Source organism: Phocoena sinus, chromosome 11 (genome assembly GCF_008692025.1).
Source record: "Phocoena sinus isolate mPhoSin1 chromosome 11, mPhoSin1.pri, whole genome shotgun sequence".
NCBI classification, from domain to species: Eukaryota; Metazoa; Chordata; class Mammalia; order Artiodactyla; family Phocoenidae; genus Phocoena; species Phocoena sinus.
In genome coordinates, this window is record NC_045773.1 from 71795905 (window position 1) to 71822340 (window position 26436).

Sequence of the window (26436 nt, forward strand, 5' to 3'; positions counted from 1 at the left end):
GTGAGCAGCAGAGCAGACAGAAGAGAGAGGTTCAAGGTTTCAGTCATAAGTACCAAACCAACAGCTTGCTTGCTTCCCATCTGTGCTGTTAAGAGTTCATCCTTGTCTCCACCTCCACTGCTCTGTATAAAACACTTGGACACTGGCTTGCCGCACTTTCAGTTATTAACAATATTCTTGCATTTAGAATCAATGGATTGGGGACTTCCCTGGTGGTCCAGTGGTTAGGACTCCGTGCTTCCACTGCAGGGGGCACAGGTTTGATCCCTGGTTGGGGAACTAAGATCCCACATGCCGTGTGGTGTGGCCAAAAAGAAAAAAAGAAAAAAGAAAAGCATCAGTGAATTGGTTGGTGGCAATCTCCTCCTTCCAGACCTTGCATTCTCTTCCTTGCATTCCCTGCCTAACTTTCTCCTTTCCTTCATCTTGAGGCAGTCTTCTACTTTGTACATTCTACTTTCCTGAAAATCTGAGAGGTGAATATTAGATTTACATGTTATAAGGTTTTTTTTGATGTGGACCATTGTTTTTAAATTAATTAATTAATTAATTTATGTTTGGCTGCGTTGGGTCTTCGTTGCTGTGCACAGGCTTTCTTTAGCTGTGGCGAGCGGAGGCTACTCTTCATTGCGGTGTGCGGGCTTCTCATTGTGGTGGCTTCTCTTGTTTTAGAGAACGGGCTCTAGGCATGCGGGCTTCAGTAGTTGTGGCACGTGGGCTCACTTGTTGTGGCTCACAGGCTCTAGAGCGCAGGCTCAGTAGTTGTGGTGCACAGGCTTAGTTGCTCCGCGGCATGTGGGATCTTCCTGGACCAGAGCTCGAACCCATGTCCCCTGCATTGGCAGGCAGATTCTTAACCAGTGAGCCACTAGGGAAGTCTGATGTGGACCATTTTTAAAGTCTTTATTGAATTTGTTACAATATTGCTCCTGTTTTATGCTTCGGTTTTTTGGCCGTGAGGCATGTGGGATCCTACCTCCCCGACCAGGGATCGAACCCACACCCCTGCACTGGAAAGTGAAGTCTTAACCACTGGACCGCCAAGGAAGTCCCTATAAGGTATTTCTATTCCCTAGAGAGACAAGAAAATATTTTTTAAATGTTTGATTATATTTCCTAGTCCTAAACCTGAAATTGCCCAGTTCTACATCTTTAAAACAGCTTGCAAGAGTGTACTAGGAGAACTTCCCTGATGGTCCAGTGGCTAAGACTCCACGCCGCCAATGCAGGGGGCCTGGGTTCGATCCCTGGCTGGGGAAATGTATCCCACATGCTGCAGGAGTTCACATGCTAGTTCGCATGCCACAACTAGAGATCCTGCACACAGCAACGAAGATCCCGTGTGCCGCCGCTAAGACCTGGCACAGCCAAATAAAAAAAAAAAAAAAAAAAAAAAAAGACGGACTTCCCTGGTGGTGTAGTGGTTAAGAATCCGCCTGCCAATACAGGGGACACAGGTTTGAGCCCTGGTCCAGGAAGTTCCCACATGCCACAGAGCAACTAAGCCCGTGCACCATAACTCCTGAGACTGCACTCTAGAACCCCTGCTCTGCAGCAAGAGAAGCCACCGCAATGAGAAGTCCGAGCACTGCAATGATGGTAGTCCCTCACTCGCTGCAACTAGAGAACGCCTGCGCGCAGCAGTGAAGACCCAACACAGCCAAAAAAAAAACAAAGAATGTACTAGGTACCTGAATTCACAAGGATGGAAGTTCCCATTTGATAGTTCTAAATTATTATGTGGCTCTGTCCCCTGCCTCTCAGAGGAACCAAGGACTGGGAGGATGGTGGGGTGAGTCCAAACAAGATATGCCTCCTTTACACAGTAGCAGGCAAGCTCCAGGCCTCATGGCTATCGTGCTCCTTGAGGTCTTGGGAATGGGTAAATACATCTGGTATCCTGCCTGGGTCAGCATCCATACAGACACAAATATCCATCCACAAATAAACGTGCTTTCCTCCTAGGCTTTTCCCCCAGCAAATAATGGTTGGCATGCCTTCCACTCTGCATTACCTTGAAATCGTCATTTGTCATTGAATGCCAAATATTACTTCTGTAAGATAGCCAGGAGCCTAAATTTTGTTGCCTTTACTTCCATACCTCTTGCTCTTCAACCTGCTATAACGTTCCTTCCATTCTTCTGAAACTTTCCTGCAAAGATCATCTGTAACCTCTTAACTGCAGAATATAGGTGAGGTTGTTTGATCTTTTGTTTTTTTTGACAAAAAATGCATTTGTTTATTTGAAATTTAAATTTCACTGGTTTTCCTATATTTTATCTGGCTGCCATGCCAGGAGCATCCTATTTTACAATGAAATCATGCCTAAAAGGAAGACAATCAGCAGCAGCCTAAGTTTCATGATGAAGTATTTAAAACCACTACAACATGCATTGTTGAAAGAAGAACACAAACAAAAACTTATTTTAAAAAACATAGGCTATACTAAAGTAGAAAACAAAATCCAAAGGGAAAGATAAGTCATCACTCAAAGATCCTTTTTTTTTTTTCTTGTGGTACGCGGGCCTCTCACTGTTGTGGCCTCTCCCATTGTGGAGCACAGGCTCCAGATGCACAGGCTAAGCGGCCATGGCTCACAGGCCTAGCCGCTCCGTGGCATGTGGGATCTTCCCAGACCAGGGCACAAACCTGTGTCCCCTGCAATGGCAGGTGGACTCTCAACCACTGCGCCACCAGGGAAGCCCTCAAAGATCCTTTTAATACATGTGGATGGAACCCCATTGGGTTCCAGTATCCTCCTAAGTTCTTCACATGTCATCCATCCTTTGTATCACGGAGGTGACAAATCATCCTGAATTCCCTTCTTGGAGCAGAAGGGACTTGGACCTGTGTGCGGGGTCCTGGGAAAGTCACTTGGAATGTGTTTTCTGGTGGCATCTGAAAGTCCCCAGCTGACGGAAGGCACTGTGACACTCGGGACACAAGTAGGGTTTGAGCACAGAGTGAGTGTGTCAGTGAATGTTGAGGTTCCCGCTGTGGCTAAAGACTTTGTCACAGTGCTCACATCGGAAAGGCTTCTCCTTGGTGTGGATCCTCTTGTGAGCGTGCAGCGTGGAGTCGTGGGTGAACTTCTTGGGGCAGAGATCACAGCAGTATGGCTTCTCTCCTGTGTGGATTCGCTGGTGAACCTGCAGGTCCGAAGGCTGCATAAACCCTTTGGAACAGATATTTCATTTAAAGGGTGTCTCTCCCATGTGTGTCCTCTGGTGAAGGGTAAGCTGAGATGGATAAGGAAATCTCTTCTTGCATACCATATTCATAGGGTGCCCATCCCCAGGCTTCTTTTCCCTCAGGAAGACTGGTTGGTCCCACTGTGCTAGGTGTACCAACAGAACGGGACCCAAGTTGTCCTGAGAATTCTCCTTTGTCCAAAGACGTGGCTTCTTCCTGACGCACTTCTTGGGAAGTGGGACTGTTGGCCTGTTTCCATTTGAAACATCTTAGACTCCTCGGAGAACCTCTTCTGTATCCACTCTTAGTGGAAACTTCTCCCTCAGGACCCTTGAGAATTTCAGCCTCTTGAGATGCTGTTTGATCTTGATCTTACTCAACCTTTCTCTGGGATCTGACACTATTGACCAATCCTCTTATACTTCCTTTGCCATTATGACACCAGTTTACCTCCTACATCTCTGATGGCTTCCAGAATTCATCCTCAACTCCTCCCTTTCCCTTACCATCCTCCCCACAATCCTGTGAATCAACAAATCCTGAGCAACCACAGGCTTATTCTTAAGCCTTCTCCAGTAGTCAACCTGCTACTGGAGTTGACTTTCTGAAACATATTCCTCCAGCCACCTCTAGGTTTGTGTAATTTAGTACATTGTATCTTTTTTAAAATAAATTAATTTTATTTATTTTTGTTTGCGTTGGGTCTTTGTTGCTGCTGGCGGGCTTTTGGAGAAGGGGGGCTACTCTTCGTTGCAGTGCGCGGGCTTCTCATTGCCGTGGCTTCTCTTGCTGCAGAGCATGGGCTCTAGAGCACAGCCTCAGTAGTTGTGGCCCATGGGCTTAGCTGCTCCACAGCACGTGAAATCTTCCTGGACCAGAGCTCTAACCCGTGTCCCCTGCATTGGCAGGTGGATTCTTAACCACTGAGCCACCAGGGAAGCCCTACTACATTGTTTCTTAATCATCTATTTATACACGGCTGTTAACTTCACCAGACTCTTAACTCCTTGAGGGCAGGAACTGATCTTATCCATTAGGACACTGGCTTTGGCAGGGTGGGGAGTAAGGGATGTATTTCCGAGACACTCAACAATGAGGTAGCATTTCCTCTGCGTTCCCAAGTGCTCAGGTCTAGCCGGTTCCCCAACCCTAGAGCATATGCAGTAGGAACGGGGATCCTCTTCCCAAAGTTGCAACAAACCCTAGATTCTCATCTCATTTCACCCCGGTCCCGGCCTGCCAGGCTTCCCCTTTGATCCTCCTCAAGCCTTGTCTTGGAAAGGATGCCCTCGAGGGCTCCTGGTAGCTCTCTCCACCGATTTTGCGTAGGCAATTAGTGTTACGTTACCCTGACGAAGAAAGGCACCCTTCATTTTAGGGCTTCTTTCCTTCAATTCGGACTGGGCGGAATCGCAGTGGGGAAAGAGTGAGAACCACTTTAGAATTGAACGGGCCGCGAAGAACGGCCGAGGCTGAGGCACACCAGATGCCGAAGTGCAGCACTGGGTGCAAAGCCCGGGCATCCCCTGACCCGCGCCTCTCACGCTAAGCTCGACCCCCTTTAGGGCGGGACCTCCCACTTCAGCCAATTCTGGGAGCCGAACCCTGGCGGTTTGTACTCTTCCTTTCCAATGAGAAAAAAAGGAAGCCGCTTGGTTCCAATGACCAATCGGAGAAGGCGGCGCCTGGTTGTCAGGCAGGTTTGTAAGAGTTCGGGCCAATTGGAGACACAGACACCGCTCGACCCGGGCGCAGCGCGCAGGCGGTGGCGAAGAGAAGCCGAGCGGGCCGAGCGCGGCCGAGCAAAGCCGGAGCCGGAGCGGGGCCGCAAGAGCCGGACCGGGTCCGGACGGGTCGAGATGCCCTATAAACTGAAGAAGGAGAAGGTAAGCGTGGCCCTTTTCCCCGCGCCTCCGCCTCGGGGCCTGCGCGGAGCTCTGGGAGGGGCCCGAGCCAGGCCCGGGACAGCCCCAGACTGACCCTCCCGTCCGGCCCCCGCAGGACTCCCGGGGCCGGCCCTCCGCCCCGGCTGCTGGTCGCACCCCCAGCCTGTGCCGCAGCTGAGAAAGCTCCCTCCCTTGTCCGGGGTAGAGTCCCCCGACATGCACCTCCCTCCACCGACCCCCGGCCCAGGGTAACCTCCTCCCTCCAGATCCTGCCCCACTCCCAGGTTACTCCCTTGCCTTTTCTGCCCCCATCCTGCCCCCATCCCTTCCCCATCCCCTCCCCATCCCCCACCCGTTTGCCGTTTGGGACAGCCGCTTATCTTGAGATTGCACCTCCCTCCAGAGCTAAGCCCCCTCTCCAGCCTCGCGCAGCCCCTTCTCTTCCCTCCTCTTCCCACCCGCCTGGGCCTGGGCCTGGGCCTGCCTTCTCCACCGTCCCCTACAGCCCCTTCTCCCTCCCTGCCAGGCTCCTTGACCTAGAACGGCTCTGCTTTCTCTCTCCTCCACCGAATCTGGCCTAGGCCCCTCCCTCTAGTTCTTCCTTAACACACAAACTTGTAAACCGGGACTGAGCCCTTCCTTCTGCCGATGGAACCTCGGAACGTCAGGGTGTCTGAGCGCATTCAGTGCAATCCCTAGTGATACAGATGAGGAGACTGAAGCCCCGACAGGGGGACAGGGGAAGGGACTTGGCCAAGGTCACACAGCCTGCTGGAGGCCCAGCTGTAATATCAGGTCTCCTGACTTAAAGGCCTCCTCTGTTCCAAAGCCCCTCTAACAGGCATCAACCCACTCCCAGGTTCATCCTCAACCAGTCACCTTTCCTAATCTGGACAGGCTACTCCCCTTATTCCTAATTGAAGATAACCTTTGCATTTTTCCTTTTTTGTACCAGTGCTGGGTTTCTGCCTTTCCTGGGCCACACTGTCCTCGAATTGGGAATCTGCCCTCACTATCAGATTAGCTATCCTTCTTACTCCACAGGGCAGCCACCCCTGGACACCCTTGCCTTTGTCTTGTTGTCTTGACACAGACTGTTTTTTGATGCTGCCTTCTTTCGCCTTCCTCTTCTACCTCCGAACTGCCTTCTCCTCTTCTTCATCCCTGTCTTTCCCTACCCTCTGTTTCCTGCTGTTGCTGATGTCTGACTCAGAGGTGTGGTTCCTTTGAGGTACAGACGCACACAGAGGATGCTAGGATACCAGTTCCAGCCTCCCCCAGCTTCTTCTTTCCTGGGGCTGGTCCTTCATGGTGGGTGCTAGCTCTGGCCTGGTGTTCTGCTCACCCACTTTATGACCCCAGAGGTGTCTTGCTTTCATTTGCCCTCTGATTGGCTGGGTTGCTGGGCTGCCATCTCTGACCTTATCAGTTAAACTCCCTGTCCTGGGGCTGTTGGAGATTTGCCAGGCAGCTCGGATTCTGGATTGTCCCCATAACCTCTCAGGGCCTGAGATTCTGAGTGTTGAGTTGGTGGTGGTATAGCAGGCACTGAACCTCCTTGGGTTCTGAGCTGGGCAGGTTTGGGTGCCCCACCCAGGCCCTGTGTCTTTGGGGAGCAGGCATGCTGAGGTGGTTTGGGCAACTTAGCGGTAGGTGATGCACAGAAAAGTCAGCCACACCAGGGGCTGAAGGGCTCCTACAAAGAGTGTGGAGAGCAAGGCAATTCAGGGGAAGCTGGTGAGGTCCTCACTGATCTGTAGTTGTTAGTCTGATGGAACAGATACTGTCCCATCCACAGAAAGCCTTAATCTACTAGAGGACTGAGAAGAAGAAGAAAAATTAAGACTTGCTAGGACCACAGGTGTTAAGTGTTTGGTTGGGAAAGAGTATGGGAAGGATTGGTTTGCATGGGGCCAGGCATCTCTGATCCCCTTTAAGGTTTAACTTTCCACTTTTGATTTCTAGTTGCATTTGGCCTCCTTCAGTGGTTGACAAGTCCTGACGATGTCACTGGGGTTTGCCTAAAAGGGGTGGGGGCAGAGAGGAGGCGGGGATGGAGGGTCTGTTTTGCTCATCCATCACCTCTCCCCTTTCTCCTTCATCTCTGCTGGTCCCATGCCTGGCCTAACCTCATGGCCTCCTCCCTGAAGCCCATCCTGAACCCTTAGTTGGGGGTGAGCTCTCCCTCCTCCTCTGGATTTGCAGAGTACTCGGTAGGTCACTTATGGCCTTTTGTGTTCCCTTGGACTGGAATTAATTGTAGACAAGTCTTTTCTTCCCCCTTGAGGTAATAACTAAGTTCCATTTTGGTTTGGCATCTCCTTGTACACAGTAGGTGCTCAATGGATGAGTGCTGAGTCAATCCTTGGGGAGATTTTCATCCTTCCTCTTCCCTCATTTTCTGATCTAAGACTTCTCTCTTTTAGGTTCCTGGGTGGTGGCGTGCCTCTGCTCCCTCCCGCACTCTTCTTGTTCATAATAATAGTAATAACATTGACTAACATTTCATTTTTCATGTGCCAGACACTGTGCTAAAGGGAATTAGGGGTACTTCCCTGGCAGTCCAGTTGTCCCGTGCTTCCACTGCAGGGGCCACAGGTTCGATCCCTGGTCGGGGAACTAAGATCCCGCATGCTGTGCGGCACAGACAAAAAAGAAAAAAATTTAAAATTTAAAAATTTTTTTAAAAATAAAGGGAATTAGGTACTTTGATTGTCAGCACTTAATAGGTGAGGAAACAGGCTCAGCGAGGCTAGTTAACTTGCCCATGATTGTATAGCCAGTAAGAGCTGGGCCAGGAACATAGGGCTGGCTCTAAACCACATTGCCGTGCAACACTGGACAGCTGGGCTGGGCTGAAGTGTGTGCATTTCACCTGCTCTGCGGGAGCCAGGGAGCAAGGGTGGTGGCCTGGTTCCCATGCCCACCCCCCAACACCACCCCCCAGGCGGCCGGGATCTTTCTTCTGCACATTGCCTGAGAGATATGTCTGAGTGCTGCAGGGTGGGTGGAGGGGTTCAAAACGGAACAAGGAGCTCACGATCAAGGAGAGAGGTGAGACGTGGGTGCAGATGGGCCAGCTTTGTCCGAGAGGCCCACGTCTGGGGTGTGTGCAGACGGTCACCTCAGTGTTGCGTCCTGCCTGCACCCCCCCCTCATCCTTTTCCTCTCCACCCCACACTCTGCACCACTCGCTGGCCCCTCGGCAAGGGGTGAGTGTGCCCCGCCTGGTCAGTGGGCCCTGGGAGAGTGCCTAGCCACCCAGAGCACAGGGCTCCTTCCCACTGCTATGACTGCCTGGAGCTGCTCCACACCTGGGAATGGCTTCCTGCCTCCCCACCCCCACGAAGCCCTCCCCCTGCTCCAGCCTACGCAGAGCTCTCTTCTCCCTGAAATCCTTTTGCCCCCATGGGTATAATCACTGGATTTAACACTTCTCACTGAAGGGGCTCAGGTGCTATCAAGGGGCAGAATCTCAGAGCTAGAAGTGATTTCCAAGGTCCTCCGATCCGATCTGCATTTAAGGCTCGGGACCCTTTTGCATCATGCCTTGGAGGAGGCACGAATGCACCTCTGCTTGAATGCTCTTGGGTTGGGGAGCTTACCGCCTCACTAGGCAGCTGGTTTCTGTGCAGCTGCTCCAGGAGAAAAGTCTTCCTTCTTTGGAGCCTCAGCCTGTCTTCCTGCCACTTCTGCCTGTGGCTCTTGGGCCTCTGGATCCACATAGAACAAGTTGCATCTTTAGTCCACATGGCAGCCCTTCATTTATTCGTAAAGATCCCTCTTGCTCCCCCACCCGCCATGACTCCTCCCTTCCATTGTTAACTATCCCAGTTCCTGCAGCTGTGGCTCTCAGGACCTGCTTTTGAATCTACTCCCTCTATGGGTTGTATATTCCCCGAAGAAAACCTAGCATTTGTCTTTGTCCCTCCCAAAGTGTGATGCTCTCGACTGAACCAGATCCTCCAGAATGGCCCCATCAGTGCCAAGGACGGGGCGCTTCCACGTCCCCTGGTGCCAGGCACTCTGCACAGGTCTGTTAACTGGATGGCAGGTCACATGAGCTGCCGTGGCAGTCACAGCACATGGATGATTTGTGTTGAGCTTGCAGTCAGACCTAAATCCCCAAGTCTTTTTCACATTTTCCTCATCCTGTCCCTGGGCAGTTGCTTTTTTTTGGCCCAAAGCATAGGAAGAGATGCTGGGCAGGCCAGGGCTCTGAGCCAGCAGCTAGGTTCCCAAGGGAGACTTTGGACTAGTGCTCATTCTTTATAGCAATTCTGGGCCTTATCCCCATCCCTGTCCTTGTGCTCGTCTACCGAGGCGTTCTTGGGACGATTCCTTTACCTGTTAGCATCCCTGGGCCCCACTGATTATGCCAGTAGCAGTTTCTAGTCTGGGTGCTGTTTGTGATATCCTAAAAAGGCTTCCAGGTCTTTCCAGACGGCCTCGAGGGTAGAGTGGTGACTCCCTTCCCTCCAGCATGAGAGCCTCAGGCCCCCTCTGCCCGCTTTAGCCAGAAGCCAGTCTGAGCAGCCTCTTCCATGCTGCTTCTCCCTTGAGCCTCGTCACCCTGGTTCTTACTTGACCGAGGCCCTAACGCATACAACAGCCTTGTGAGGTGAAGGAGCACGGTCACGCTGGATTATTGTGTGTTAGAGTTGTCTTCCTAACCAGATTCTGAACTCGTTGGTGCCTTTGAGGGACTGAATCTCCCTTTGTGTACCCCAACCTGCCACCCCACCGCCCCAGGTTTAAGGTAGGTGCTCAGTGGTGCTGATTGACTGATTGATTCAATTGGACGGAGGAGAATTACAACAGAGACCTGAGGGATGAGGATGAGGCCTCTCCCTTCCTTGGCATCTGTTAACTCTACCTCCGTCTTCTCCCTTCAGGAGCCCCCCAAGCTTGCCAAAGGCGCGGCCAAGCCCAGCAGCTCGAGCAAGGATGGTGGAGGCGAGAGCGCTGAGGAGGTAATGAACGTGGGCATAGCCCTAGTTACAGTGCAGGCGCCAGTTCCACCTGCTTGATGGCCAGTGGGGTGGGGGATCTCAGGGGGCCGGAGATTATTGGGGCAGAAGGGAAGGATACTTTCATAGCCAGGGAGGGGCCTGGACAGCGAATCCAGACTGCCCTCAGGCAGGCTTTCCCTTTGGCGGCTATGAACCAAATAAGCCCTCCAGTTTTTCCGATTCCGCAGGGATTCCTATGAAAGTCAATTCTCTGTCTACCAAAGTGTTGAGAATTCCTTTTCTCTTAGGGCAAAAAGCTAGGGGCACTGAGTCCTGGGGAGGAGGGAAAAGTACACGGGTGCACATGGGTGCTCAGTGGGGTGACTTCAGTGTAGCTCTGGGTGGGGCAGGGGTGGGGAGTGGCTGATGTCCTTGAGTCGGGCAGGGCTGGGCCCAGCTCTCTTGGTCCCGATCAGATGGGAGCCGCTGAAGGACAGGCATGAGCAGAGGTCAGCGCAGCTTGGCAATCTAGGGCTGTAAAGCAATAAATGGCAAGCAGAGAGCACACAGGGGTGTGGAGGGACTTAAGGAAGTCCAGAGTGTGTCCATGGAAGTTTGGGAGTGTGCTCAGTGAGATGCTTGGATGCTGAACGGTCCTGGGAGCACACTGAGCAGGTGCCTGTGTTACCCGGAAGCTGGTGATCCTTGCTTTCTGTGCTTCCTCCCTCCTGTGCTAAACTGTTCAGAGGGATGGAGGTGAACAGGAAATGGAGCTGTCTAATTCTGAGCAGGTCTTGTGGATTGGGGGCAGGTCATGGAGAGGAGATCGATTAACAAGTGTTTGGTTGGGGTTAACTCTGGATTGGGATTTTTCTGGATACTTCTGGTCCCTGTCACCTCCAAAGAGAGCCAAGCACTTTTCACACCTGCGACCATCATTTTACCCTCACTTGAGTGATGGGAGGAAGCAGGGAAGGTTTTCTCCATCTTACAGACGTGAGAGTTGAGGACCACAGAAGAGAAATTCCTCCTTCCTCTGCACATACACTGGCATCTGAACATGTCTCTAGGCCAGTCCTTGTCACTCAGTGCTGGCACTGTTGGTTCCCGGATGTGTTTCTCTCCACCAGACTGTGAACTCTGAGGGAAGGAGCTTGCTTCTTCCCCACACCTGGGTGCTGACGCCCTTGGTTCACAGGAGATCACCAGGAGATGCTTCTGGAGGGCACACCCTCTGGGCTCAGTCTCCCCTTCAGGAGCCGTGACATGTGTGGGACCCACAGGGAAGGTGGCGGGAGCCGGCAACTGATACTCAAAGCAGCAAGAGACTTGGAAACAGGATTTAAAGGGACAGAAAGGAATAGCTTGGGGGGCCACTCCTGCCTTCTACCTGACTCCCTCCTGCTCATTCAGTTACTAGACAGATTGGCTGTCATTTCCTGGAAGTAGCCCTCCTTGACCACCTGCCCCCATCCCCATGCCCAGGACGCGGTCAGGGCCCCTGGTACCCAGCATCACTCCACGGCAGTGCTTAACCACAGCTGTAATGAAACAATTCCGTGGGAATTCATTGTGTGTCAGTTGTCTCCTGTGTTAACACTTAGCTCCTGAGAGGCTCTCGCTCACACCGAAGGGCCTGGCCCACCGGAAGCACCAGCATTTGAATGCATTAGTGAATGGATGAGCAAACAAACCAACTTCAAATTAGACCTGGAAGGAACCCTCTCCTTTCATAGGTAGGAAAACAAAGGCTCAAGCAGCTTAAGAAATAAGCTGAGACCAGCTGCTGTGATTTCTCCACCGCCCTCTGGAAGAGGAGAGTGTCATGTTCACCTTGGGCTCTGTTTTATGAAATGCCGCTCAGGGCTCACCTGTCTGAGGCAGCTGCAGGAATTCTCCATGATTTTGCAGAAATGCACCCAGGTGGCCCCAGGCAGTGGGACATGGAATAGTTGGGGGCCAGTCTGTGAGGCCCAGGTCATCAAAAGCTGTTTGTCACAGTCCTTCTCTTGCCCTTTTTCTTTTTTTTTTTTTTTGATGTGGACCATTTTTAAAGTCTTTATTGAATTTGTTACAATATTGCTTCTGTTTTGTTTTGTTTTTTTTTTGGCTTCGAAGCATGTGGGATCTTAGCTCCCGACCAGGGATCGAACTTTTACCCCCTGCATTGGAAGGCAAAGTCTTAACCACTGGACCGCCAAGGAAATCCCTCCCTTGCCCTTTTTCTAGTCCAGAATTTTGGGTTCTTACAGCCAAACTTACCTCGTGTCAAGCATTTGCCAGTCTTTCCAACTGATCTTAATAATCTATAGCAGCCAACATTTATTTTATTGAGCAGTTACTTGTGTATTAGTTTCCTAGGACAGCCATAAGCAATTACCATGAATTGCGTGGCTTAAAATACCAGAAATTTATTCTCTCATAGCTGTGGAGGTCAGAAGTCTGAAATCAAGGTGTCAGCAGGCCATGTTCCTCTGAGGTTCTAGGGAAGAATCTCTTCCACGCCTCTCTCCCAGCTTTGGTGGCTTTCTGCAATCTGCTCCTTGGCTTGTAGAACCATCGTTCCAATCTCTGCCTCCGTCTTCACTCAGCGTTCTCCCCTGTGCCTCTGTCTCTGTGTCCAAATTTCCCTCTTCTTATAAGAACACCAGTCATCTTGGATTTAGGGCCCACCCTAATCCAGTATGACCTCATTTTAACTTGATTACATCTGCAAAGACCCTGTTTCCAAATACGATCACATTCATAGATGTTGGGTTGATGTGAATTTTGGGGGGACACTGTTCAACCCAGTACAGTCTGTCCCAGGCACTGTGCTAAGTGCACATGCATTTAATCTTATAATCGTCTCATTTAATCTCTACAGCAGTCCCTGAGGTCATCTGTTATCATCATCAGCCCCATTTTACAGAGGAAACTGAGGCTTAGTGATGTTAAGTAGCTTTTACTCAGCAGTAAAACAGCAGAGCTGGAATTCAGCCCAGGTCTGTGGCCAGTCCTCCCGTGTTCTTAATGACCTAATAGACTGGTTCTAAAATCCTAGAAGAGTCTTAGAATGGAAAGGAGCCTTGAGAGATTAGGTCAGACTCTGCTACAAGGCAGGGGTCTTTCCTGGCCTGTCTTTGGAAAAAGCATTTCAGTGCTGTGGACTTTTCTATGTGCTGTGCCCTGTCCTGAGTTCTGGGAGCAGGGACAGAGGGAGGAAGAAACGATCCTGGTCTCCCCCACTTCAGCCTGACATCACTGTAGCCAGAGTTGTTACCCTAAAAACATTTTTGGTCCTATCAGTCCTTTACTTAAAAGCCCCTCTTGGCATCTCATTGCTCACAAATTCAAATACGCAGCCTCAGGCCTCCTGGGCTGGCCCTGCCCTGTTCTTCCAGCCCCTCTGGACTTTCCGTCTTCCAACCCGACAAGCCTTTTGTGGCTCAGGGCTCTTATTGGTGTCATCCCATTGGCCTGGACTGCTTTATCTCTCTCTTTTCATTCTTTGCCTAAACCCGTGTTTATCCTTTAAGAGACAAATCAAAAGTCACCTCTTCAGGGAGGGCTTCCCTGATTCTTCAGGCAGAGTTTGTCACTCAGCCCTCTGAGTTCCTGAATCCTTTGCGGCACTCTGGTTTTGCATTGCCCTGTACTAATGGCCGCTTTCGTGTCTGTCTTGCCCACTGGACTGTGAGCTCTTCGAGGGCAAGGGCCATGTCTTATTTACCTTTTAATCTCTAATGTGTAGCATGATGTTTACTGAATAAATGAATTAAGAATGGGTATGGGGGGGCTTCCCTGGTGGCGCAGTGGTTGAGAGTCCGCCTGCTGATGCAGGGGACGTGGGTTCGTGCCCCGGTCTGGGAAGATCCCACATGCCGCAGAGCGGCTGGGCCCGTGAGCCATGGCCGCTGAGCCAGCGCGTCAGGAGCCTGTGCTCCGCAACGGGAGAGGCCACAACAGTGAGAGGCCCGTGTACTGAAAAAACCAAAACAAACAAACAACAACAAAAAAAGAATGGGTATGGGGTTAGCCAAAAAGTTCGTTTGGGTTTTTTGTAAGCTGTTACGAAAAACCCAAACGAACTCTTTGGGCAACCCAACAGCGCTCTAGGTGTCAATACAGGAGAGAATGCCTCTCTGATTTTCAGGGTTTGAAACTAAAATGATCTTCACTCAGCTAGTTAATTCATTATGCAAAAGCTATAACATTAATCTTTGCGTTTTTCACTGATAATTTTATCTTTCATCTTTCTACTACAGTACCTTCTATAGTGCTTAACTTATATTTCTGCGTCCTACTTTATGTTTAAATATATGGGTTTAATGATTACTGGTGTCTGTGTTAGGGTCAGGTTGGAATGGAATTGGTTCAGAGTGGGCAAGTGTAGTTGCAGTCTCCTGAGTGTGAGGGTGGTGTATAAATTCAAAGCCCGACTGGAGGGGCTTCCCTGGTGGCGCAGTGGTTGAGAATCCGCCCGCCAGTGCAGGGGACACGGGTTCGAGCCCTGGTCCGGGGAGATCCCACATGTGGCAAAGCACCTAAGCCCGTGTGCTACAATTACAGAGCTTGCGCTCTAGAGCCCACGAGCCACAACGAAGAGTAGCCCCCACTCACCGCAACTAGAGAAAAGCCTGCGTGCAGCAGCTAAGACCCAATGCAGCCAAAAATAAATAAATAAATTTATATTAAATAAAAAGCCCCACTGGATTGCAGGAGGCCCGAATCTAGGAAGGCTTCTTGGAGTTTGGATCCTGTTGCAAGTTTAGAAGTGGGAGGAGCGGTTGTTCAGGCAGAGGAGACAGCCACTGTGGAGTCTCAGAACTGGGAGCAGGCAGGTCACCAGCTTGCCTTTGGGCCGTGTCCACCCATGCTGATGGCTGCAGAAGGTTCTCCTGGGAATGCAGCTGCCTCTCGTCTCCAGCCCAGGTCAATAAAGGAGAAGTTGGAAGCTAGAGCTTTTAGGAGAAAGGGTTGAACGTGAAGTGAGTTGCTGGCACACACCTATACTCCCTTCTGACAAGTATGTTTCCAGGGATTTGCTGGCTGCCCCAGCTGTCTCTCAGCTGCTCCTTGTATCCGGGGCCTGGGAGCCAATGGTCCTTATAAAACCAGGGTGGCCCAGTGGGCTGGGGGCGGGGCAGACTAAGCCGGCTCAGCTGCTCTCTGGCCACCCCAGCCTTCAATAATGCCATCCTGAAGGGGAAGGGACCTTAGGCATCACTCATTGGGTGGCTTTTTAAACTATGATTTTCAGCCATGCAATCTCTGTTTCTTAAAACCTTACTTGGGGGCTTCCCTGGTGGCGCAGTGGTTGAGAGTCCGCCTGCCGATGCAGGGGACACGGGTTCGTGCCCCGGTCCAGGAAGATCCCACATGCCGCGGAGCGGCTGGGCCCGTGAGCCATGGCCACTGCGCGTTTGGAGCCTGTGCTCCGCAACGGGAGAGGCCACAACAGTGAGAGGCCCGTGTACCGCAAAAAACAAAAACAAAAACACCTTACTTGGAGAGTGTTTGGACTACTGATCTAGTCCAACCCTCTGCTCGTTAGCAGAGAAAATTGAGGTCTTGCTTTTCCCTTTTTGGGAAGAAGGCCTCCTTTCTCTGGATGTCCCCTCAGTGCGAGGTTCATGGAGATGCAGGGTTTCTGCATCTTATCTGGGAGGATGGAGAGAGACATATTCTTCCCGAGTCTTGTTCCTCAGTTGCCACTGAGCCCCTCAGCCTAGTATCTCTGATGTTTCTCCTTCCCACTCTGCTCCCACCACTGTGCAGGGCTTTGTTCTGAAGGTCCCCGGTCAGGACAGGAGGGACTTATGGAGATGGGCCTGGGCTTGGTGTCCCCCACCCGCCCCACCATCAATCAAATAACCAGTCATTCGCTGAATGCCTGTTAGGTGCCAGTGCCAGTGCTGAGGAGACCCAGAGGGGCACAAACCAGGGTCCTGGCTTTAAAGGGACTTGCTTTCTAGTGGGGAGATGACACATGAGCAAAGTGATCAAGAGGTGTCACTGGGGATGATCCCAGAGCCAATGGAACAGACAAGCAGTGTCAGAAGGTTGAGGGTGGAGGGTGGACATGCAAGTCCTGGAGTGATTGGAGAAGGCTTTTTGGAAGAAGGTGGGTTTTGAAAGATGCAATGCCTTCTTGGGTTCTCCCATTTTATTTTATTTTTTTTGGCCACGCCACGTGGCTTGCGAGATCTTAGTTCCCCATCCAGGGATTGAACCCGGGCCCACAGCAGTGAAAGCCAGAGCCCTAACCACTGGACTGCCAGGGAATTCCCTGGGTTCCCCCATTTTATTTATTTATTTATTTTATTTTTTATTTTTTTTAACATCTTTATTGGGGTATAATTGCTTTACAGTTCCCCCATTTTAAAACAAGAAGGATAATGAACTCTAAGGAACATTTGAGGTGTGCTACTTTCAGGAATTTCCAGGCTGTATTCCTAAAATCCAGGGATGGGAAATAATAATAATAACAAGAACAATAGTAGAAGGTACTGCTTACAAGACACTTCTGTGTGCCACATACTGTTCATTTAAATCCTTATTACAACCCTGTGAGGTAGTACTATTGCCATCCCCACTTTACAAATGAGGCACAGAGAAGCTCTATGACCTCCTGGAGGTTACTCAGCTAATAAATGGCAGAGCCAGTAGTCAAACCCAGGCAGTCAGGCTCAAGTCTGTGCCCTTGACTGTTAAGCTCCACAGACAAGGACTGGGTTGTTCCTGCGACAGGGAAATGGGGAGAGTCTGATGCGCACCAGGCTCTGGCCCCCTGGCCTTTTGCCTCTCTCCTTCATCCTCTACCAAGGTGTGATCCATCCTCCGTATACAGGAAGAGAGACCCCAGACTTCAGGGTGCCTTGCATTGTCTAACCAGAAAAATCACACTGGTTGAGTGTAGTCATGGCAAGGGAGGTGTGTGATGACTGCTCTTGCCCCACTTCTTTGCATTCCCCTAGTCAAATTGGTGTCTGGGGCTCATTTCAGGAGGAGGAGAGGGCCAGATGGCCAAAGCGGTAATGAGCTACACTGGACCCAAGGCCTGCCCTGGGCTGGATCCAGCACTCCTTTCTTGCCTCTGACCCCCAGATAGGTCACAAGCTTGACGTAATTGTTTCTATAAAAAATTCAAGAGCATACGAAGCGTAACATTTGTCTTCCTCCTTGCCCCTTATCCCAGAGAGTTTCATATTCTCCCATTCTTATTTTATGAAGTAAGAGTTTATGGAGGGGGCTGGAGAGGAGGCGGGGATGGCAGGTGTGAGCACAGGAGGACCGTTTTCCTGTGGTGTGGGCACCCAGCTGGACGTGACCTCACTCCTCTGGTCCTGTTGCAGTCTCTTCTCTGGTTGGGGGGAAGGGCTGTCCTGTGGTTCAGCCTCTCCCCTCTCCCAGCAGGGGGTTACCTGGACAGTACCTGTGAGTGGACAGCCCTGCAAACACCTGTTTGTGTGCTTCTGAAAATGGGCTTCGTGGGGCTCTGACACCCGTGTCTGGGAGGAAGTAAAGAAGTAACTTTTGGAAATTAGCTGTATTTCTCCCATTATACTGTCTTTTTTTTTGGCCGTGCTGTGTAGCTTGCAGGATCTTCGTTCCCTGACCAGGGATCGAACCCAGGCCCCGTGCAGTGGAAGCATAGAGTCCTAACCACTGGACTGCCAGGGCATTCCCTATTTCTCCATTATAAAAGCAGTGTCAGCCTGTAAAAAATTTAGGAAAATAGGAAAAAGTCATGTCTCATTCTGTCATTACAGGAGATAGTCATGAACACAATGCACTTGTCCTTTCTTTTTCTTAACTGGATTTTGGGTTCTGTGCATGTCTTAATATGGGTGAGCTCATTTTGTATATACAGGTTTGTATTATCCTTATTTTACTTAGCATATAGGAAGCAATTTTCTCTCATTCCATAGCTTTAGTCTTTTTGTTTTGTTTTTAATTTTTATCAGCGTGGTGATAGGTGCATTGTTCAGAAGGTCGGATAATACTCTCAGGCTTGCAATGAGCAGGGCAGCCCTGTCGCCGGCCCCTCTTCTCCTGTTGTTTCGTGGCAACCACAGTCACCTCCTAACTCTTTCCTTGCAGATTGACTTTTATACCTCCAAATAAGATCCTTTTACTGCTTTTTTTTTTTTTTCCTTTAATTTGTGAGCTTTAGATATCTCTTGACTTCCTAATGTGGAAAATTAAGGCCCAAGTGTCTTATACCTCCGTGCAGACTTTTCCCCTCCTCTCAGAATACTTATCACCCGTTTTGGGTAAATTACTCTGACTGTGTAAACATTTTTCACAGCTGAACCACGTATGATTACATTTAGTACATAGTTTTCATAAACATAATTTTAACTCCATGATTTCCATGTATTTATATATTGCCATTATAAATAAGACCATAAAAAGTGTTTTTGCACAAAGCCCTTTTTTATATTTAGGATTTTGCTTAATCTATATTTCTAGTAGTTAAACTGCTGAGATATGGGAAGGAGTTTCTTTAACTGAAGTCACACGTTCAGTAAATGATAAAATAGAGTCATCTTCGCTGTACTGCTTGATGCATTTTTACATATGTTTATGCTATGAACCACCTCCCAGACTCAGTCAAGATACGGAATGTTTCCATTAGTCAGAAAGGTCCTCGTGCCCCTTCTCAGTCACCACCCGCATCTCCCCAGCCCACACCGCTGCCACCCCCTCCCCGGCAGGAGAGCCACTTGTCTGACTTCTGTCACTGTCAGTCCATCAATTAGCTTTGCCTGTTCAGGAACGGGAGTGAGCGTTTTGAAGGCTCTTGATGCACAGGCAGCGGGCATCACTTTGGGAGACATGCCTTCTAGACCGCTCCCTTCCAGGGCCACATCCCACAGTTATGTCTGACCCTGGTCTTGGCTCCTTCGGGGCAGGAGGCAGCTGCTTGCTGCCCAGGCCCGTAGAGGCATAAACGGACCCGGGGCTGGGCGGTGGGCCAGGCCTGGGGTGGGAAGCGTAGCTTGGCAAGTGCACTCCAGTGACTCGCTCGTTTGACCAGGCCCAGCCCCAGCCTCAGCCGCAGCCGCCACCGCAGCCGCCACCGCAGCCGCCGTCATCCAACAAGCGTCCCAGCAACAGCACGCCGCCCCCCACACAGCTCAGCAAAATCAAGTACTCAGGGGGGCCCCAGATTGTCAAGAAGGAGCGACGGCAAAGCTCCTCCCGCTTCAACCTCAGCAAGAACCGGGAGCTGCAGAAGCTTCCTGCCCTGAAAGGTACTTGGGAAAGGTCAAGAGGGCTGCGGCATCAGACCTAGGGGACAGTGGGTGTTGGCGGAATAGAGGTTTGGGGGTGTTTGGGGGAGGGTGGAAGCTCTAGAGAATGTGAGGGGGAGTTGCGCTGGGGCTGGGGGTGGGCGTCAGGGGAGCAGGATGGTGGCAGGAAGGGATCGGGGAACGCCCTGCGAGGTGAGCAGGGCATAGCAGTGAAGGACCACAGAGGAGACCTGACCATGGCCCATCTGCCCGTAGACTCACCAACCCAGGAGCGGGAGGAGCTGTTTATCCAGAAGCTACGCCAGTGCTGCGTCCTCTTTGACTTTGTGTCAGACCCACTCAGTGACCTCAAATTCAAGGAGGTGAAGCGGGCGGGGCTCAACGAAATGGTGGAGTACATCACCCACAGCCGCGATGTTGTCACCGAGGCCATTTACCCTGAGGCCGTCACTATGGTAGGCACAGGGAAAGGGGAAAGCGGGCAGGGACTGGGGCCCTGGAAAAGCCCAGACCTGCCCAGAGAGCTCTCACCTGGGCCCTCCCTACCCCTCAGTTTTCAGTGAACCTCTTCCGGACACTGCCACCTTCCTCAAATCCCACTGGGGCCGAGTTTGACCCCGAGGAAGATGAGCCCACCCTGGAGGCCGCCTGGCCGCATCTCCAGGTACCAGAGTAAAGGGGGCAGGGGCCTGGCTGTGGGCAGTGGGGCACTCTGAGCCCTGCAGCAAGGGGGCTCTCCCAGTCCTTGGGGAATGCCCCTAAGTGATGCTCCTTTCCCCCCGCAGCTCGTGTACGAGTTTTTCTTACGTTTCCTTGAGTCTCCCGATTTCCAGCCAAACATAGCCAAGAAGTACATTGACCAGAAGTTTGTCCTTGCTGTGAGTCCCTGAAGTTCCTGCCTTCCCCTCCCAGTCCATGAACTCTAGCCCCACGTCCCCTGACTCCAGTCCAAGCTGCTCTTTTTGCTTCTGCTGAATATAGGTACTGTATTGGGTTTCAGCTGTGTCTGGTGCAAATTGACCATGGGGGTTAAACAAACCTACTCTGTCCATAAGAAGCTTCCAGCATAATGGAAGGAAACAAAAAAGCAACACTGTTACCGCCCGCCCCACCCAATGGGGAATGCAGCACGTATTCCCAGACATCACCTGGGGTAGAGCAGTGCAATAGAATCACTCTTCCCAGAGACTCGTCTCCACGCACCCTCTTCAGAGGGCTTCCTCTGGCCAGGACCCAAGTCACCCCAGCCCTGGCTTTCCCCGGCTCCCGCCTCACTGCCGCCTCTCCTCCTGCTTGCTCCCAGCTCCTGGACCTGTTTGACAGTGAGGACCCTCGAGAGCGGGACTTCCTCAAGACCATCTTGCATCGCATCTATGGCAAGTTTTTGGGGCTCCGGGCTTATATCCGTAGGCAGATCAACCACATCTTCTACAGGTGAGGCCAGGAGCCTGGGCTCAGGAGCAAAGCAAGCCCCTCACTAAGATGGGGTGGGAGAAGGGTGGTAGGCGGGACTCCACAGAATGCTGGAGGGGCATCAGGGGTTATCAAGAGAGTCTTTGTTCTTCCCTCAGGTTCATCTATGAGACGGAGCATCATAATGGGATTGCCGAGCTCCTGGAGATCCTGGGCAGGTGAGAGGTGGGGCGGGGGCACACATGCCTAGAAAAGGTCGGGAAGATTGGTGCATTGAGCTTAGACCTGGCCCTTTGGTCCTGACAACCCTCCCTTAACTCCCAGCATCATCAATGGCTTTGCCTTGCCCCTGAAAGAAGAGCACAAGATGTTCCTCATCCGTGTCCTGCTTCCCCTTCACAAGGTCAAGTCTCTGAGTGTCTACCACCCTCAGGTGAGCTGCCTTCCTCCTGCTGATCCCCAGCCCTGGCTGCAGAGAAAAGAGGGAAGGGGAAGCATTCCAGCCGTGATGGGGCGGCAGAGGGAGCAGGGGGCGGAATTCCTTTCCACGCCTCCCCTTCTGTTCTGGGGTCTGGTTTCTGTCACCGACCTCTCTGTGACCTTCTGAGCCCTGCACCTCACCTCCTTTCTGTCTCAACCTTCTGCAGCTGGCGTACTGCGTGGTACAGTTCCTGGAGAAGGAAAGCAGCCTCACTGAGCCGGTAACTCCCCTGCTGGGCCCCAGGGTCCACCTCTCCCTGTCAGCAGCACTTGCAAGTTGGTAGCTATCGAGCGGTGCTGTAAGGACTCACGGGCGATGTAACCCGACAGGGGACATGGTTTCCTCTCTAAAGGAGAAGTAAAACCTTTGTGCACCTAGGAAGCATCCAAGCCGGAGAAACACGAGCACTTAGCTGAGGCCACCCAAGCTGTGCCCACCGGGGTTGGGGGGAGAGGGCAGGGTGGCTTCCTGGAGACCCAGACAGGTGTTGAGTGAGAATTTTATTCCTGTGTCCTCCTCTTCTCGCAGGTGATCGTGGGCCTTCTCAAGTTCTGGCCCAAGACCCACAGCCCCAAGGAGGTGATGTTCCTGAATGAGCTAGAGGAGATTCTGGATGTCATTGAACCTTCAGAGTTCAGCAAAGTGATGGAACCACTCTTCCGCCAGCTTGCCAAGTGTGTCTCCAGCCCCCATTTCCAGGTGAGACCCAGACCCAGAACATCCCAGCCCCTGCCTCCCAGAAAACTGAGGAGGGTCTTCAGCATAGCGAGCCATGTCCCCACTGAGTCTCGCCTGTCCCCACCAGGTGGCAGAGCGTGCCCTCTATTACTGGAACAACGAGTACATCATGAGCCTGATAAGTGACAATGCTGCCCGAGTCCTTCCCATCATGTTCCCTGCACTCTACAGGAACTCCAAGAGCCACTGGAACAAGTAGGGAACTGGGGTGGCACTGGGCACTGAGGATCTGGTTTTGGAATGTGGGAGGGTGTGGATGGACTCAAGAGCCAGTGGTCTCATCTGGTCCCTCAGCAAGCAGGGCTGGTGCCCACTGCATATTAATAGGGCCTTGAGGGACTGACCGGGGAGAAAAGATACCCACGTGAGAGATCTGTGCTACCCAGCAGCAGAGCAGTGGCCTCTGTCGCATCTCTTCTTGAGGTCAGATATTCTGCAGCTTTGGAGATGTAATTCCATGTTGTGAGAAGCTGATGTGATCCTCTTAGTATGTATTAAATCCCAGCATCGTTAAAAGGCTTTCCTGTTTAAAGCTGTGTGCTGGGAGGCCATTAGTGTGGGCTAGAAGAGTAGGAAGTAGTGGGGAAAAGGGAGCTCTTGGAGCTCCAGGTGCAGGAAGGATGGGCAGGCACACTCATATTTGTAAAGGGCCTGAACTGCCAATCTCAAGTCACGTGATTTGGCCAGAGCGATGAGCTTACACTGTACAGAGGCTGGTGGGATGGGAGTAGTACATGAGAAAGCTCTTAGCACAGACACCTTGTGGGAGAGAGCAAATTGAGGTCCCGGCACTGAGGGCAGGCTCTGGCCTCTTATACCTCGTCTTTCTTCCTGGTGGCAGGACAATCCACGGCCTGATCTACAATGCCCTGAAGCTGTTTATGGAGATGAATCAGAAGCTGTTTGATGACTGTACACAACAATACAAGGCAGAGAAGCAGAAGTGAGTCTCTCTCTCCTTGGGGGTGTTCCTCTTCCACACCAGCCCCCTGTGCTTCTCTCTCAAGCCCACCCCAATCCTGTCTTTTTGTTCCCTCAGGGGCCGGTTCCGAATGAAGGAGAGAGAAGAGATGTGGCAAAGGATTGAGGAGCTGGCTCGCCTTAACCCCCAGGTGAGGTGCTTCTGCCCTTGCCCTGAACTGAGGGGTCCAGCCTGGGTTGGGGGAGGGTTTGTCTGAGGAGGGGCAGGAAGCAAACAGGGTCCTCAGACTTCCCAAGTGGCTCTCGCCACTTGTCTGCCTCCTTTCCTCTCAGTATCCCATGTTCCGAGCGCCTCCACCACTGCCTCCTGTGTACTCGATGGAGACGGAGACCCCCACGGCAGAGGACATCCAGCTTCTGAAGAGAACGGTGGAGACAGAGGCCGTGCAGGTGGGAGGGCACGGGGACCAGAAAGACAAGACAGCCCGGGGAGGGAGAGGAGACAAGAGCCGCAGAGCCAAGGAATCAGGGCAGGAAACAGTGGGATTTCTCAGGACTTGGTCACCATTCCTCACCTCCTGCACATCCCCACACAGATGCTAAAGGACATCAAGAAGGAGAAAGTGCTGCTTCGGCGGAAGTCAGAGCTGCCTCAGGACGTGTACACCATCAAGGCACTGGAGGCGCACAAGCGGGCGGAAGAGTTTCTAACTGCCAGCCAGGAGGCGCTCTGACCTCCTCACCCTCCCACCACAGGGCCACAGCCCCACTCAGCCCTGGGACACTGCCCCAGCCCTCCACCTTCTGCTCCCCACTGGCTGACTTGGGGCAAGGCAGGGCCTCTCTGCTCTAGGGAGGGGGATGAGGCACTTGAAGCGGGGACACCCGCAGAGTGGTCCCTCTTCTCCCCCGAAACGTGTTCATGCCTCCCCGCGGCTAGTACAGACAGGCTGAGCGCGGCAATGCTCAGCGCTCAGACAACTTGGGGATGCCTGGCCCCCTCCTGCTCCTTATCCCACAGCTGCCTGCGGCTGCTCTGAGAAATACACACGGGAATAACGTGCTCCTCTCCTCTCCCCTGCAGCCCCAGTTGAACTCCAGGTGTCTCCTCCTTGTCTCCCTCCCCTGCAGGCATATAGGGAGCAGCAGGAGATGATTCTCACCAAAGTTATGTCAAACCCATTGGCCCCTGGAGTGAATTAGCTGGAGGGGAGCCAACCCCCAACAGCACAAATAGGCCCCCAGCCCCAGCAGTGTGCAGGCTGATGGGGCTGCATTATTTCCTCTTACCCCTGCCTGATCAAGACAACATAGGAGAGCAAAAGAAGAAAAGCATAGGTTTTGGACAGTAGGTGATGACTATAGGGCCCAGATGGACCAAGAGAAGGGGATGAACAAACACCCTACCCTGTACCCCCTCTTTGGTGAGCAGCAGCCCTGGGATCACTGACATGGAAGGGACCATCCTGGGGCTGACTGCTTTCCTGTGCTGTTGGTCCCCAAAGCTAGGAAGAAGGAAGCAGGGGGCAGTGCCCTAAGCATGGCTCCCCCCAACACCTATTTATTTCCCTGTTTGTGCTGATACTGGGCAGGCTCTCACTTGTCCCTTTCAGGAACCTTGGAGGGGCGACGGGCTGGGGGGGGGGGGCCGGACCCGGGTTCCAGGGGCACAGGCAGTGCAGCTTTTGGCTGTGTACATAGGGTGCTTTATTCCCCACAAAGTGATACATGCTAAGGTGGGTTGGGCTTGGACCGTTGTCCCCATATGTACAGAACTGAATAAAGTGGGTCTCTGAGAAGAAGTCTGATTTGCCTTGACGTGGAAGGGAGATGGGGAGGATGGAGGTGGACATTACAACCAGGATGTGTTCAGTCCTGTGCTGGTTCTGGCCTGGAATGCAGGGAGATAAGGCATCTCTCAGGGTGATCACTTCCAGGAAGGGGCAGCCTGCCGGGCTTGGAGGGCCTTCTGTACCACATCTTCCCACTGGGCATCTGATATCTCCCGAGCCCAGGCAGGAACCCCTGGCGCAGGTAGGCTTACACCAGCCATCGTCCTTTTCACCAGCTCCACGTGTTCTGAAATCACAGGCAGACCAGTTAGGGGGTAGAAACGGTAAGACCAGCTCCTCTCCCCGTTCGTTGAATTAACCCAGAGCTTTTGGGCTAGTGAGGTCACTGAATCTGTCCTGTTATTCCTAGGCAAGCCTGCCCATCCTCCCCCAGCCTAGAAGAATAGCATTTCACCTGGATTCTGAAGTCTGCAAAACCTTAGATTACAAACTTGTTTTAGGAACAGGGTGTTCCTGTGACTTCCCTCTACTGGCACTAACCAGTTCCCTTCCTCCATTATTATTCCAGAATAAAAGAATGATCTCTTTTACCTGGGTCCATAGGAATAGAGCTGTGGTTGCTCGATGCTATAGCTCCCTCCTCGTCTTCATCCTCGCTTTCTAACGGTGGGTCTGGCAAATGAAGCCCCAGGGCCTGCAGAGCCAGAGACGACAGTTCAGGGCCAGTCCAAGGACTCCAGCTTCACCTGCTCAGGAACAATGCCTCCTCCACCATACCTGGATCCGATCCTGAATATCAGCAACTACATCTTCTTCATCCCCCACTGGTGCCAGCTCCACCTCCTCTTGTTCAGGATCTTGGTTCAGGGGCTGGTAGGAGTAGCCAGCTGGTCCTGCCCCCGTTTCCTCTTGCTCTTCCTCTGGTTCCTCACTGCTCCAATCCCCAGTGCCTTCTGTAGGGCCCTGGTGTGGCCCGAGTTCCTCAGTCTGATTGGGGAAGATACGTTCAGGACCCATGGTGTCTCCCCCTAGAACTACTGCTGCCATCGGGCAGGGGCTGCAAGAACAGGGCGGCAGGAGAATAGTGATGAGATGAAATTAAGTCCACCTTCAGCTTCTCATCCAGCTCTTTGTGGTCTCCTACGTCACGAAACATCTAAACGCCCCAAGTTTCCTGCCCCCCTCCCCACCATCCAAGTCTCTCCTGGGCCCTTCACCTCTTAAGCCGACTTATCTTCAACGGAGGCCCACCCGCCTTACTCCGCCAGTTCTTAACAGCCCAGCCAGAGGCCATGCCACCTCCCAAAAGACATCCCTTCGAGGACGCCCCTCCCCACCAGTCCACTTAGGAACTCCGGGTCGCCAAATAAGCTCCCCTAGACAAGGCGTACCCACCCCCTTCTCTCCTCTCCAAGGGGTTCCCCTCTGTACCGCCTGACGAACGCCCTTCGGGTCCCAGAGGCTTCCTTCAAACGGCCCCAGCTGCGGCGGCCCCAACCGCCCCACCAATTCTCGGCGCTGGCGTTTCCGCGCGCCTTACCCGCTCAGAGCCCGCTGCCAAACTCTCACCTTCACTTCCGGCGCGGCAGGACGTGCCGGGGTGCCTAGTCCTCCAACCCTGCCGCGCGCTCATGATTGACGCGAGCGAGGACGAAGAGTCCGCCCCTTGCCCCGCCTCCACCGTCTTCTTCCCGGACAACCAAGGACTACATTACCCAGTAAACACCGCGATTTATTTTTATTTTATTTTTTTATTAAAAAAATTTTTTTTTGCGGTACGCGGGCCACAACAGTGGCTTCTCCCGTTGCGGAGCACAG

General features: G+C 52.2%; 2 protein-coding genes and 1 pseudogene across 6 annotated transcripts; 1 reads left to right on the forward strand and 2 right to left on the reverse strand.

Moving 5' to 3' along the window:
- Positions 1 to 2870: 2870 nt before the first annotated feature.
- On the reverse strand, positions 2871 to 3674 carry LOC116762163 (annotated as a pseudogene).
- Positions 3675 to 4925: 1251 nt separating this feature from the next.
- PPP2R5D (protein phosphatase 2 regulatory subunit B'delta) lies at positions 4926 to 24620 on the forward strand. Of its 2 annotated transcripts, none has more exons than XM_032647324.1 (16): positions 4926 to 5078; positions 9974 to 10051; positions 19056 to 19190; positions 19542 to 19727; positions 19826 to 19936; positions 20058 to 20150; positions 20576 to 20706; positions 20844 to 20903; positions 21010 to 21118; positions 21333 to 21386; positions 21695 to 21865; positions 21972 to 22099; positions 22746 to 22847; positions 22944 to 23016; positions 23159 to 23275; positions 23422 to 24620. In XM_032647324.1, exons 1-16 carry the CDS (start codon positions 5052 to 5054, stop codon positions 23557 to 23559), a joined length of 1713 nt encoding a protein of 570 aa, XP_032503215.1. In that variant the 5' UTR covers positions 4926 to 5051; the 3' UTR covers positions 23560 to 24620. The 2 variants fall into 2 exon arrangements, with proteins under 2 accessions (XP_032503215.1, XP_032503214.1); XM_032647323.1 differs by having other exon boundaries at positions 4929 to 5078; positions 19056 to 19272; positions 19528 to 19727.
- MEA1 (male-enhanced antigen 1) lies at positions 24509 to 26255 on the reverse strand. 4 transcript variants are annotated; one of them, XM_032647331.1, is made up of 4 exons: positions 26159 to 26255; positions 25396 to 25675; positions 25210 to 25312; positions 24509 to 24904 (listed from the first exon to the last, which is right to left on the reverse strand). In XM_032647331.1, exons 2-4 carry the CDS (start codon positions 25663 to 25665, stop codon positions 24753 to 24755), a joined length of 525 nt encoding a protein of 174 aa, XP_032503222.1. In that variant the 5' UTR covers positions 25666 to 25675; positions 26159 to 26255; the 3' UTR covers positions 24509 to 24752. The 4 variants fall into 4 exon arrangements, with proteins under 4 accessions (XP_032503222.1, XP_032503223.1, XP_032503220.1 ...); XM_032647332.1 differs by having other exon boundaries at positions 24514 to 24904; positions 26188 to 26237; XM_032647329.1 differs by having other exon boundaries at positions 24514 to 24904; positions 26050 to 26179.
- Between the last annotated feature and the right edge of the window lie 181 nt (positions 26256 to 26436).